We start from the raw sequence: 13606 nt of genomic DNA, 5'->3' as shown, positions 1-13606 counted from the left end.
TTGAAGCCTCATTTCCTTATTTGGAAAGTGAGGGTTAGAGGAAGAGGTTTTTGTGGAAAGCTGAGCTTGTGGTGCCACACAGTAAGGGCTCTCGGTTACTGTAAGCAGCAAGGGGCAAGGAGTGGTAGTGGGGAGAAGGGGCCATTATACCACCATCCAACATAGCAGCATAGGAATGAGGGTTGGGTGAAGATAAAGGAGAAGGGCCATTCAGTAAAAGGCACCAAAAATGTTTTTGCTGTTAATGCCGAAGGGTAGCAGAATATGCCACTCTAAAATATGCCACTTTGGCATAAGGATCACTTTGAGCTAAAAGCACTTACAAAAACATCAGCTACAAGAAGGGTGCTCTGATCTTCCCCCTTTTCTTTCTAAAAGCAGATGAAACCCCCATATGGAAGATGTCTTCCCTATACTAGGAGTTAAGTACCATTTTTATCATCAAGGATGAGAGAAGTTGAAGCGGAGAGAGTTCTGTACAAGCAGACTTTGTCAAAACAATTTGTCTTCCTTTAGCCTCCCCATATATTTTAGTTACTTCTCCGTAACTGCCTTTCTTTGTTCAACCGATATAAAAGCATTTAAGTGGGGCACCTGGGTGATTAAGTCAGTTAAGTGTTCAACTCTTGATTTCTGCTCAGGTCATGATTTTGTGGTCATGAGATCAAGCCCTGCGTTGGGTTTCACACATTGGCGTCTGCTTAAGATTCCCTTTCCCTCAAAAAAAAAAAAAAAGCATTTAGGTTCTGCTACTTCCTTGGGTCTTCATTTTCTTTTTTAAGTTTTTTTAAACATTTACTTATTTTTGAGAGACAGAGCAAGAGCAGGAGCAGGGGAGGGGCAGAGAGAGAGAGAGGGAGACACAGAATCTGAAGAAGGCTCCAGGCTCTGAGCTGTCAGCACAGAGCCCGATGCGGGGCTTGAACTCACAAACCATGGGATCATGACCTGAGCCGAAGTTGGACGCTTAACCAAGTGAGCCCCCCAGGTGCCCCGGGTCTTTGTTTTCTTACAAGGGCTCCTAGGTCACATAAAACTTAAATTTGTATGCTTTTCTCTATTAATTTGTCCTATACCAGCTTAATTCTTAGGCCCAGTCAAAAACCCTAAAATGCTGGAGGTAAAATTATGCCTCCCCTTATAATGATTACACAGTGATCTTCTCAAAGCTGGAGATTTAAGGAAGATAGTGTTCCTTTATGATTTAAGAGCATAAAATGTCCTGGAGCATAGAATAAGGCAGGACACTGGTGAGGGTGAAAATCCCTCTGGTGGCTTCTCACCACAGGGTTTAAGAACAGGGTTAAGAACAGGGTTTGTGTCGGGGAGCCTGGGTGGCTCAGTCAGCTGAGTGTCCAGCTTCGGTTCAGGTTGTGATTTCATGATTCATGGGTTCAAGCCTGCATTGGGCTCTGTGCTGATGGCTCACAGCCTGGAGCCTGCTTCGGATTCTATGTCTCCCTCTCTCTCTACCCTTCCCCTACTCATGCTCTGTCTCTCTCAAAAATAAATAAACATTAAAAAAAAAAAAAAAGAACAGGGTTCATGTGGTGGGACGGTTTTGAGGGCAACTTATTAAAAGTTGCAGTTTTATCTTCTACTTGGGTAACTGTGCATAGTAGGTGAAGTCATTAGAGTCTTTCCTTTATATAAAATTAGAGACATTGGAAGGCTATGTTTCCGTTCAAAAAACTGACCTTTTTTAACAATTTTTTTTACATTTATTTATTTTTGAGACAGAGCACAAGTGGGGAGGGGCAGAGAGAGAAGGAGACAGAATCTGAAGCAGGCTCCAGGCTCTGAGCTGTCAGCACAGAGCCCAACCCCACGCGAGGCTCAAACTCACAAACCATAAGATCATGACCTGAGCTGAAGTCGGACGCTTATCCGACTGAGCCACCCAGGCACCCCTGGTTGGTCACATTTTTAGATGAATCCATTTGTCTTTATTTAGAACACAGGAATAAGAGTGAGCATGGCTTGACTGGGCTAGTGGAAGCATACACAAAGTGAATTTTCTAGTATCATGTCCTGAGCTGTAGGACACCCTCATATGATCTCTTAATCCTCACGTCACCCTATGATAAAGCCACCATTCTCTCCATTCAATGGATGACAAAACTGAGGCTCAAAGAATTTGTTCCAGATCATTTAGCAAATAAATTGTGCAGCCAGAATTTCGATCTAGGGAGGGCCTTAATAACCAGTTCAGACTCGTTATTAGACAACTTGTAATTCCACAGATCTATAGTCCTTTAAGGTTCTGAACTGGGGAATGGCTTGATCAAAATGAACAGAAAGAGCTGTCTGGTGGCATAATACAGGATTCACAGAGGAAGGAAAGAACTGGAGCATGGAGAGATCAGATGGAAGGTTGTGGCAGGAAGACAGGCCCTGGAGATCGAGTGACCAGAGTTTGGAGCTAGAAAACTCGGTTCCAGCCTGGGCTCGACCATAATGCTGCTATGGGGAACGTTAGGCAAGTTACAGCCACATCTCTGACATCTTGTTACTCCTCCCTAAATAATGGGTTGATAAATTGAGACGAGACAATCTCTTGGTTCTTTCAAACTCTAAAATTCTGCCTGGTGCCTTTAAATTTTAATGCATTCTAAAGATTTATATTATGAAAGCCCTAAATATCATCCAGAATCCCGAAAAGAATTTAGATGAAATGATTCTCAAAGTAGTCTTTTGAAAGTACAAAGGAATAGAATTTTTAGTAATTCTAAGAACATAGTTTTTAAGAATATTTTCTAAACTGGATTATATTGAGACAAGCCCATCATTTCTGCATCTTACTGTTTTGTTTAAGAACGTGATTTGAGGGGGGAGAAAAAGAACATGATTTGGGTATTGCTGCGGCAGCAGTGGTTGATGATATTAAAATCAAATAAACATATTACTCTTGAAACAAATGAAATTATTTAAACCTACCTCTCTAAGAAATTTTATGAAAATATACCTAGGAGGCACAAATTATATTATCATCAGATTAATTTGTTTTCTAAGCTCAAATTTAATTTAAAATGTGATATTTCTCCAACTGGTTCAGTCAACAGACTTTAAAGGGATTTTAGATAGAGAACACAGGAAATAGATATAGTAACGTTGGAGAAAATAATCAACAAAATAGTTGTTCTGTTGCTGTGATGCTTCTAGAAGGTATTTTCAACAACTCCCTGAGGAATTGGCTCTTGCTGGAATGAAGCCAGGTTCTTCTCTCTGCTCACATCCGCAAACTTTTCTCCATTCTCATATCCTATAACAAACCATTTCCAAGCCTTGCTGAGTCCTTGGTCTCAGTGTTTTTCAGAACTGACACTGCCTCAAAAAAGAAAAAAAAAAAAAAAAAAGGGAAAAGAAAAGAAAGAACTGGCTTTTCCTCATCTACAAAGATTTGGGTTGGGGTTCCCATTCCTGGGTGGCAGAAATGGTCTTCTCCTTAGAATAAACTGAAGGGCAAAAGAACCTTCCTGAATGAAGCTTTCATCAAGCCATTTTTGTTATTAAAACATTCAGGCATCCCATTACTTAGAGTTTGAAATCTAAATTCTACAGTTGAGATCCCCTTCCTTTGAGCCAAGCAAATGCATTAGCTTTCTTTACAGACTTTAATCCTTTACATCTGAGATTCTATTTGGAATGCTTTTCTGCTCTTTCTCTCTGCCAGCACATGACCACCACCTCTTGAAACCATCTATCTTGAAACTCATTTCCTTCAGGATGTTTTCCTGGTTTAGTAGCTACTTTGCAAACAAACAACTCTTGTTTTTGAGCTTTTAATCACATTAAGTGCTTTTAAGATAAATTATCCAAGTCAAGGGATAAACAACATATAGAGATTTCCATTCTTTAAGAAACCACCCAGAGGGATTTTACTTTGTGAGGAGGGATATAGGCACTTGAATTTGTAGGTGTCTTGCTTTTTAGCTGAATCCACACTAGAATCAGGGCAAAATGACTCTTTATGGTGACCTCTAGTGGGCACGGGACAATCCTACAAAATTATGAAAAGTGAAGGGCAAAGTAAAACACTTCCCAGTAACCAGCTGGGTTACTCGGCGGTCAGAAGACCGCATCCCACCCCACCCCACCCCTACCCCACCCTTATTTTCAATTCCAGTATTTGTTTTGCATTGAACAGTTTGCCTTACAACTCACCTGTTTCGCCTCTGGCGGGCACCGCGCGGGCTGGGCTACCGGTGTCGGATGTCGCGTGAATTGCAGGTAGCAGTTTAAAATAATCCCTGCCAAGTGGAACCCACTCCCTGCGCTTCGACCAGAAGGCAGGGCAGTTCGCTCTGAGGAGCCTTAAAGGGCACTTCAAGCTCCAAGAGCCAGTGCTGCAGCCGGCTCGGGGGTGCACAGGGGAAATCAAGACATTATGAAAAGGAGGGCGCAGATGAAGGCTACGGGAAGATTGTGTTCTTGCCAGTGGCAGAGCGATTCTCCTCAGACTTTCACTCCACTCTAGAAAGCGTCCTGGGGGGGGGGGGGGAGAGGGTGTCCAGGAGCGGTACACGTAGGCGCCCTTTTAGGACCCGCGCCCCACAACGCTGGGGGTGGGGCCCCTCCCTTCCGCGGGAGGACAGGCGGGAGGGCGACAACGAGCCTGGGTGCTGGGGTGTATGGTCGCCTTTAGAGCGGTATGCGGGTCTCCGTGCCGCCAGAGGAAAGCAAGTCGTCAAGAAAAGCAATTGCTGGGGTGCCTTCTTTGAGAAATCCCTTGGGGCGCTCTCAGAAACTGCGCTGGGTTCCGGATAGTTTCTGGAAAAAGCTCTCCAAACGCCGTCTGCCCCCGCTCCTCAAATCCTGCACCCCAGTCCTCACCCCTCCTTACCCTCCTGCCGCCTCCATTTGGCGGGGGGGGGGGGGGGGAGCGGTTAAAAGGGGGCCGCCCAAGTCATCCTGATGGCCCCGGGTGGCACGCGGGAGCAGGCACCCCGGCCGCGGGGCTTAGCCGCCCCCACCCCCGGGGCTCCCCGTTGCTCCCTTCCCCGCCCCGCGGACCACTCCTGGCCGCAGAGGGCGGGAGCGGAGGGGGAGGACGGCGTCACGAGGCGGGGAGCCCGAGGTCCAGGGCGGGGCGCCGGGGAATCCCAGCCGAGCGGGCCCAGGAGGTGCGGGCGCGGGTGGGCAGAGGAGGGCGGCGCGTGGAGGGAGGTGAGCCGAGCTGAGCCGGGAGGCGAGGAGGGGGAACCGCGAGGAGGCCCCGCCCCCGCCTCGCGGAGCCGGCTCTCCGCCGCCTCCGAACCCGCTCACTTTGCCTCGCCTCTGGACGGCGGCGGGGCGGTTGCCGGAACCGCGGCCAGAGGGAGCGCCGGGGACCGTAAGCCATCCCGCACCGGTGCCTCCGCCCGCCGCCCGCGCCCCTCACGGGGGGCACAGCGCCGCCGCTTTGAAAGGACACCCTGGCCTCGCAGGGGGGCACCCCCCCCCCCCCCCAGGCGCTGACAGTCTCATTCCCAGCCAACGGGGCGCAGCGCTGACGCCTGAGGGGACTCCCCGGCCACCTGCAGGTACCGCCGCGCCGAGGGAGCGTCGCTAGCAGCAACGCCTGGCCGCGGAGGAGGCTAGAGCCGAGGGGTCTCCGGGTCGGCGAAGGACAGGAGCGGAGCCCGCAGCGAGAGCCGGCCGGCCAGCCCGCGGGCCCCGACGGCGCGCTCCCCCGTCGGCCAACGGCAGGCAGGCCCCGCGCGGCGACCGGGGGGGGGGGGGGGGCGGCGGCGGCCTCGGGCCTCGGGGCCTCGGGGCGGCCAGCCATGACCTTCGGGCGCAGCGGGGCGGCCTCGGTGGTGCTGAACGTGGGCGGCGCCCGGTACTCGCTGTCCCGGGAGCTGCTGAAGGACTTCCCGCTGCGCCGCGTGAGCCGGCTGCACGGCTGCCGCTCTGAGCGCGACGTGCTGGAGGTGTGCGACGACTACGACCGCGAACGCAACGAGTACTTCTTCGACCGGCACTCGGAGGCCTTCGGCTTCATCCTGCTCTACGTGCGCGGCCACGGAAAGCTGCGCTTCGCGCCGCGGATGTGCGAGCTCTCATTTTACAACGAGATGATCTACTGGGGCCTGGAAGGCGCGCACCTAGAGTACTGCTGCCAGCGCCGCCTCGACGACCGCATGTCCGACACCTACACCTTCTACTCGGCCGACGAGCCCGGCGCCCTGGGCCGCGACGAGGTGCGACCGGGCGGTGCCGAGGCGGCCCCCTCCAGGCGCTGGCTCGAGCGCATGCGGCGGACCTTCGAGGAGCCCACGTCGTCTCTGGCCGCGCAGATCCTGGCCAGCGTGTCGGTAGTGTTCGTGATCGTGTCCATGGTGGTGCTGTGCGCCAGCACACTGCCCGACTGGCGCGCCGCGGCGGCCGATAACCGCAGCCTGGATGACCGGAGCAGGTACTCCGCCGGCCCTGGGAGGGAGCCCTCCGGGTAGGACGCACTGCTTCTCTGCCCGTCCCGTCCGTCCTGTCGCGTCTGTCCGTCCCGTCCGTCGGTCCCGTCTCCGTCCTATTTGCCTCCGGGCTGCCGAGCCAGGCTAGGTTCCCGGCCCAGCGAGGCCCCAGGCGGGGCCCCAGGCGAGGCCAGGCAGGGGATGGGTTTGTCCTCACTCCCACTCCCTATTTACCTGGGACCAGGCGGCTCTGGTCCTTACACTAGACTCCCCTCTTTTTTTTTTTTTTTTTTTTTTTAAATCTTTTAACATGTATTTACCCTTGAAAGACAGAGTGAGAGAGGGGGAGAGGGAGAGAATGGGAGACACAGAATCTGAAGCAGCCTCTAGGCTGTCAGCACAGAGCCCGACGTGGGGCTCGAACTCACAAACGGGGAAATCATGACCCGAGCTGAGGTTGGATGCTTAATCGACTGAGCCACCTAGGCGCCCCTACACTCCCTTCTTGAGGGCGAGTCGCTAGGCATGGGGAAGGGCAGGTAGAGATAAACAAGCCTCCCATCTTTTAGTTTACTTTTGAGCAAATAGCAACTAATTAGATTTCTTTAAACTTTTATTGTTAGCATTACAATTTAACCTTGGACTAAGAGCAGTTTGAATTATTTGCCAATTTTTGGTGGTTGAAAAGATGGAAGTATTGTTATGGTGAAATGTGGTTTACTATGCACTGGCCACACATTCTAAACACTCTACATAATATGTACTTTAATGGAATTGTATTATCAAAGAGATTAACAACAAAAGACTCTAAATAATGGATGTCTGCCCTTTTCTCTCTTCTTTTCCTACAAAGTATGTAGTTAGCAAAGCACCTGTTCACTGCTTGGTACCAAAGATACAACTGTGGCTTTCAGAAGGGTCTTCAGTGTGGGGAGGGAAAAAATCACTACCTTGGAAAAGAAGAAACATTTAAACCGCCCCAAATCCAGAAACATTATTGGACTAATCTTTTTTTTTTTTTTCCACTTTATTGGGATAAAAGGAAAATATTTTAATCTTTCCTTAGATCATGTTTACCTTTCAATAGAGATAACACACTTCTGTTTTTAGAGCTAGTGAGTTCATTTTGCGTATTTGGTAGGAGGAATAAACAGTAAAGTTGGCTTTGAAGGGAAACAGTCTCTTGGGGGCACAAACACAAGATTGTATATTCTGTTTTACCTTTGACACTGTTTTAAGATGCCTCGTCCATTCATATTTATTTCCTTATTTATTTATTTTTCTCCTTTCATTCATTTTTAAAATTAGGTTGTGCCTGATAATCTTTTCCTGATAGAGATGTGTATGTTTCCGGTGGTATTATATGCCTTGATGTTACAGTGCATTAGTTCCACATAATAGTCTTCCTTTGGAGAGTGAAGATTGTTTTTTAATGTAAGAGGTAAATAAAATTGCCTAGTACCACAGAGTCCATTACCGATATAGTGATATCTTGGCATGAAATCCAAGATACATGCGTTAAAAGGAAATTCATTAGTAGACTAATTGTGTGTAATGTATTAGGTTCTGAGTTTTTGATTTACAGATAAGAATTACTTATTTGGTACTCATCAGTACAATGAAATTAATTTATATACCTAAATACATAAATGTCCTTGATTCTTTTAGGAAACCATAAGACAATGAGCCTTGAAATGATTCACTAGTAATTGTGGAATTCTAAGGTTAGTGAAAGTTCAAGCTGCATTAGCAAAGGAAACAGGAGAATTGAGTTAGACTTCCTGAGTCTGCAAAAGAAGTGAAGGAAGAAGAGGAATTCTTGATTTGTGTATATGTATTTTACGTATGTGTATAATTATTCAAGTCAGAACTGTTTCCTAGATACCCAGATATTTCAGGCAAAAGCATGTTTTTTCTTGGCTTAATGGCCCAGTTTTAAGCTTCACACTCCAAGCGTAGGTATGAAAATCAACCTCTGTAATCCCAAACAGGTAAACTGAAGGAGCTGAGGAGGCTGGAAGTCACAGAGGGAGCCTCCCATAGGCCTCCTCCAACTGACAGGGCCTCTACGCTGGTGCTTTGACAATAGTCTCTCAAACCCTGCTTGCTTGTGTTTGCCGAAATTAGACTTTTTAAAACATCATTCTGATCATCTGACCATATTTGGCACCTACCAAATAAAGCCAAAACATTTTTCTTGTCCTTCAAAGCTTTTTATGGGTTACCCACAATCTGCCTTTCTTGACTTATCCTGTCATCATTTGCAAGCATCTTTTTTGAGTATGTGCTGTTTAAGGCACTGTTCGTACTCCAAATATTGTAACTTTTTTCCTGGTTGTTTTCTAAAGAAAAGGTGTCAAATTGCTGATGTCGGAATGAGAGGCACAATTGATTAACAATTGAGTTGTTCTGGGATACAGTCTGGCCTTCAAAGTGGAAGGGGATGGAAACAAGTCATCTTTGGAAGGTTGCAGAGGTTGTGCACTGCCCAACAGTGGTGGGGGGGTGGTTGTCATTTATAAAAACTGTATTCACAACCTTTACAACCAGGTGTGCTCCACCTGAGAACATAATAAGGAGAATTTTCCAGGTAAAGAGAACAGCAGGGGCATAGGCATGAAATTTGCATATTATGTTTAGGGAGTGTGAGTCCAATGATTGAGTGAGAGGTGGAGGCACAGCAGATGTTAGAAAGCCTCAAATGAGAAGGATAATGATTTTATTTCATAGGCAGTAGTTAGCTGTTGGCAGGGTTGGGGTAAGTAGGTTATGTATATAAAATCATGAGTGTCATGAGTTGTGCACTGCGAACTGGGGATGGGGAAGATTGGAAACAGGAGGATGAGTTTGGAGATCTTTGCAGAGGGAAGGATTGCTCTGAGGTGGTAAGAATGGAGAAGAAATGATCTCTCTGGAAAATATTAGAAAGACTCATAATTAATCCAGGACATTGGAAGGATACAGGCATCAGGGACTGAGTACTTGGACTTCCAGGAGCTAGGAGTACTCCCTGTCACTTGCCGGCTCCATTTGTCCATACTGGCCTGCTCACTCGTTCCTGAACCCACCCGAATGTTCCTTACTGTGCAGTCCCTTGCCTGTCGAAATTGAATCATCCGTCAAGCCCAACTTAGATTCTGTTTCTTTTTTGAAGCCTTTCCTGCCTACCTGAGTAGATGTGATGTTTTCTTTTGAATTTCTTGGGGGATTTCTTATTTGTTCTACTTATTTGCCATCTATAATGTCCTTCCTAGCATGGTAGTTATTTTTTCATATAAACATGTCCTTGTTTCTAAACTAGATGAGAGGAAAAGGCCTAGAAGGCAGCTAAATTCTATACTATTTATTATGACGGCATCTTTTAGAAAAAAAATTATTTCGACACAATAAATGTCTACTGTTTATATTATAATTCAAAATACAGCCTTCCAGGATGATATCTTCTGTTGCATAGATTGAAGAGCTGTGTGGGGTAAGGCTGTGGGCTTCAGCTGGTGGAACTCTTAGTTGAGGAGGACAGGATCTTGTGCTAAGAATGAGAAAAAAAGTCTGTTAAATCAAGGAATGATTGTTTATTAGGTAGTGATTTTGCAAAAGGAATAAAGATAAGCATAGGATTTCTTTTTATTAATCTTTGAAATATTAGAATAGCATACAATCTCAAGTTTGGAAGAAATCTTGAGAGGTCTTCCAAATCAATAATTTGAAAGTTTTTTCTGTATGAATATGATCTTTTTTTTTAAGGTTTATTTATTTGTCTTGAGAGAGAGAGAGAGAGAGAGAGGGAGAGAGAGAGAATCCCAAGCAGGCTCTGCACTGTCAGCACAGAGCCCGACATGGGGCTTAAACTCATGAATCGTGAGATCATGACCTAAGCTGAAATCAAGAGTCCACGCTTAACTGATTGAGCCACCTAGGTACCCCATGAATATGTTCCTTTTAAATTGATTTGTTCTAGGTGATTAATAATCATATAAATAATGGTTTAAAGTCCAGACGCTATAAAAGCAAGCCTTTCTCCATCTCCTGGGCATTTACTTCTTTTCCCTAGATGTAACCAAAGTTACTTGATTTTGTGTGTCATTTTAGAGACATTTTATGTACTTACAAACATATCATAGATATTTACAAACAACACAACAAAAACAGTACAATAATACTTTTCTGAAACTTCCTTTTCAAACTAACCAACATGTCTTGGAGATTGTTCTGTATAAGTCTATAAAGAGCTACCCAGTTATTTTATGCAGCTGTATAATATTCCACTGTATGAATGTCTCATAATTTTTGGACATTTATGTTGTCTCATCTATAGAGAATGCTGCAATGAATATCCTTGTACATGTACATTATTTTCCTTTTATCCATAGGATAAACTCCTGAAAGTTAAGACATAGGGTCAAAGGGCATGTGGATTTGTAATTTGCATAGGTAATTCCAAAGTGCTCTTCAAAAAGATGATATCGTTTTATACTCCTGCCTGCAGTGTGTGGGAAAATACGCTTTTTCTTTCTGTTTTTTTATTTTTTATTTTTAAAGTTTATTTTATTTTGAGAGAGAGAGTGCATGTGTATGAGCGGAGGAGGGGCAGAGACAGAATCTCACGCAGGCTCACACTGTCAGCTCAGAGCCTAACATGGGACTCTAACTCACGAACCCCCAGGTCATGACCTGAGCAGAGATCAAGAGTCAGACACTCAAATGACTGAGCCAGCCAGGCACCTGACCCACTCTTTTAAAACCACTCATGGGGCGCCTGGGTGGCTTAAGGGTCCGACTTCAGCTCAGGTTATGATCTCGCAGTTCCTGGGTTCGAGCCTTGCGTTGGGCTCTGTGCTGACAGCTCAGAGCCTGGAGGCTGCCTTGAATTCAGTGCCTCTCTCTCTCTCTCTCTCTCTCTCTCTTCCCCTGCTTGTGCTCTGTCACTCACAAAAAATAAATAGATAAATAAAATCACTCAGCATGGCTGCCTGTGTCATAAAAAGATACTCTATGCTAGTCAGAACTTTGAGGGAAAGGTCACATATAAAGTACTTCTCACCTTTACTTTTTGGTCCCCTTTGCCTCTGAACTTATGTCCCCTCCGCCAATCTCAGCTGTTGTGTTGTCTTTTGAATTTTAAATCTCTTTCTGGTGCAAAGTCTTGCTGTAATTTTAATCTGTCCTTCAGAAATTATTTCTAAAAGTTGCTTCATGTTGGAATTTTGATCTTTAATTTGTATTGCTTTGTGGTGTGGTAGTGAGAATCTGAGGAGATGTAAAGATGTTCAAGGTTTTTTTGCAGTGTTATTTTTAACCCAAGTTTTAAAAATGAAATACATAATCAAAATGAAACACCAAATGGTGGAAATTTAAAAATCAATTGTATTATTTCTATTGCTTATTAGGTCAATATTGTATAAATTCAGTAAGTTTTTAAGTACTTTAAAAATAAAAAGCAATATTTGAAACTGAAGGTGAAAGTCTCAGTTCTTTTACTTTGCAGATAAGGTGGATACTTTCAGAAGCCGGTAATTAATAGATCTCTGATAGGATTGAACATAACCCTGAATCTCAGTTAAATTTTGTTCTTGCACAGTGGACTGTTTCTTTTAATATATGTACAGGGTTTTTCTATCTGCTGCCAGTTTTAGAATGCAGTGGAAACTTTCTTTTGTCAATACTCTTTTTTTAATCAAGGTGCTTTTTTTCTCCCTCAGTAAGCAAATTAATTTTCTTTTTTTTTTTTTTAATATTTTTTTTTAATGTTTATTTATTTTTGAGACAGAGAGAGACAGAGCATGAACGGGGGAGGGTCAGAGAGAGAGAGGGAGACACAGAATCGGAAACAGGCTCCAGGCTCTGAGCTGTCAGCACAGAGCCTGACGCGGGGCTTGAACTCACCGACCGCGAGATCATGACCTGAGCCGAAGTCGGCCGCTTAACTGACTGAGCCACCCAGGTGCCCCGCAAATTAATTTTCAATGTTGTTCTTTTATTTTATTTTTTTTAAGTGAAAAGTTTGCTCACTGGAATAAAGTATGGTTCTCAGTGTTGTGAAGTGAAGCGTAAACATGCCCCTCTCTCAATCCCATTACCTAGTTTCTTGGTATTCTTTCTTGAAATGCCCATATAAATGTAGGTACACGCGTGCGTACACACACACGTGTGTGTATAAATTATATGTACATATTATAGATATTTTTAAAAATTTATAACTGGGATCATTCTATAATGTTGTTTAACAATTTGCTTTTTTGTCTGCACATCTTGGAACTCTTTCCTTATCAGTTGGATAGAAATCTTCCTCGTTCTTTTGAAAACCTGTAGAATGTTCCATTGTATGGCCGGACCACAGTTCAGTGAACAAGCCTCTGTCCTGTCAGTAATAGTGATGGCTGTCATAGCTAACTTTATTTCATAGTTCGTATATGCTAGCTGCTTGTTAAGTTTTTACATGTAGTTTGTCATCTAAGTCTCCTGTAACAATCTTGTGAGGTGGCACCGTTACTATCTTCATTTTATGAGTGAGATTTAGAGAGGTGAAGCAGCACGTAAGCTCACAGAGTGGGTAAATGGTGACCCAGCATTTGGTTCCCATGTCCCTGCTCCATACTACTGTGGAATGTTTGGTTTTGACTCCAGTTTTTCAAAAATGCAAATGGTGGTAAAGAACAATCTTTTTCATGTATCTTTTTTTGCAAATTGGCGTGAGTATATATGTTAGATAAATTCTGAAGTGGAAATCGCTGGATCAAGAGGATTGTGTTTAAATTTTTTTTTTTTGTTAATATTTTTATTTATTTTTGAGACAGAGACAGACAGAGCATGAGCAGGGGAGGGGCAGAGAGAGGGGGAGACACAGAATAAGAAGCAGGCTCCAGGCTTCAAGCTGTCAGCACAGAGCCTGACACGGGGCTCGAACCCACAGACTGTGAGATCATACCTGAGCCAAAGTCGGACGCTCAACTGACTGAGCCACCCAGGCGTCCCGAGGATTGTATTTAAAAAAAGTTTTTTTGTCGGGGCTCCTGGGTGGCTCAGTCAGTTAAGTGTCCGACTTCAGGTCATGATCTCATGGTACGCAAGGTCAAGCCCCATGTTGGGCTCTATGCTGACAGCTCAGAGCCTGGAGCCTGCTTCAGATTCTGTCTCCCTTTGTCTCTGTTCCTCCCCTGCTCGCGCTCTGTCTCTCTCTCTCTCTCTCAAAAGTAAATAAAGATTAAAAAAAAATT

General features: G+C 45.1%; 2 protein-coding genes across 14 annotated transcripts in view; one reads left to right on the top strand and one right to left on the bottom strand.

The window, feature by feature from the left end:
• Positions 1–5163, bottom strand: part of MTA3 (metastasis associated 1 family member 3) — a 226089-nt gene extending 220926 nt beyond the window's left edge. Inside the window, exon 1 of the mRNA XM_058683177.1 lies at positions 4165–5163. The gene's annotated coding sequence lies outside the window, so the exon portion shown is untranslated. The remainder of the gene's footprint in view (positions 1–4164) is intronic.
• Positions 5164–5186: 23 nt separating this feature from the next.
• KCNG3 (potassium voltage-gated channel modifier subfamily G member 3) overlaps positions 5187–13606 on the top strand; it is a 63432-nt gene continuing 55012 nt past the window's right edge. For 3 of the 13 annotated variants that reach the window (XM_058683195.1, XM_058683185.1, XM_058683184.1), the window contains exon 1: positions 5188–6430. In XM_058683195.1, the coding sequence (XP_058539178.1) occupies positions 5766–6430 (665 nt within the window). In that variant the 5' untranslated portion in view covers positions 5188–5765. Of the gene's footprint in view, positions 6431–13606 lie in introns of all 13 variants that reach the window. The other 10 variants (XM_058683192.1, XM_058683194.1, XM_058683196.1 and 7 more) reach the window with 8 other exon arrangements.

This window comes from Neofelis nebulosa, chromosome 9 (genome assembly GCF_028018385.1).
Source record: "Neofelis nebulosa isolate mNeoNeb1 chromosome 9, mNeoNeb1.pri, whole genome shotgun sequence".
NCBI classification, from domain to species: Eukaryota; Metazoa; Chordata; class Mammalia; order Carnivora; family Felidae; genus Neofelis; species Neofelis nebulosa.
This window is presented reverse-complemented; position numbering and strand designations above follow the sequence as displayed.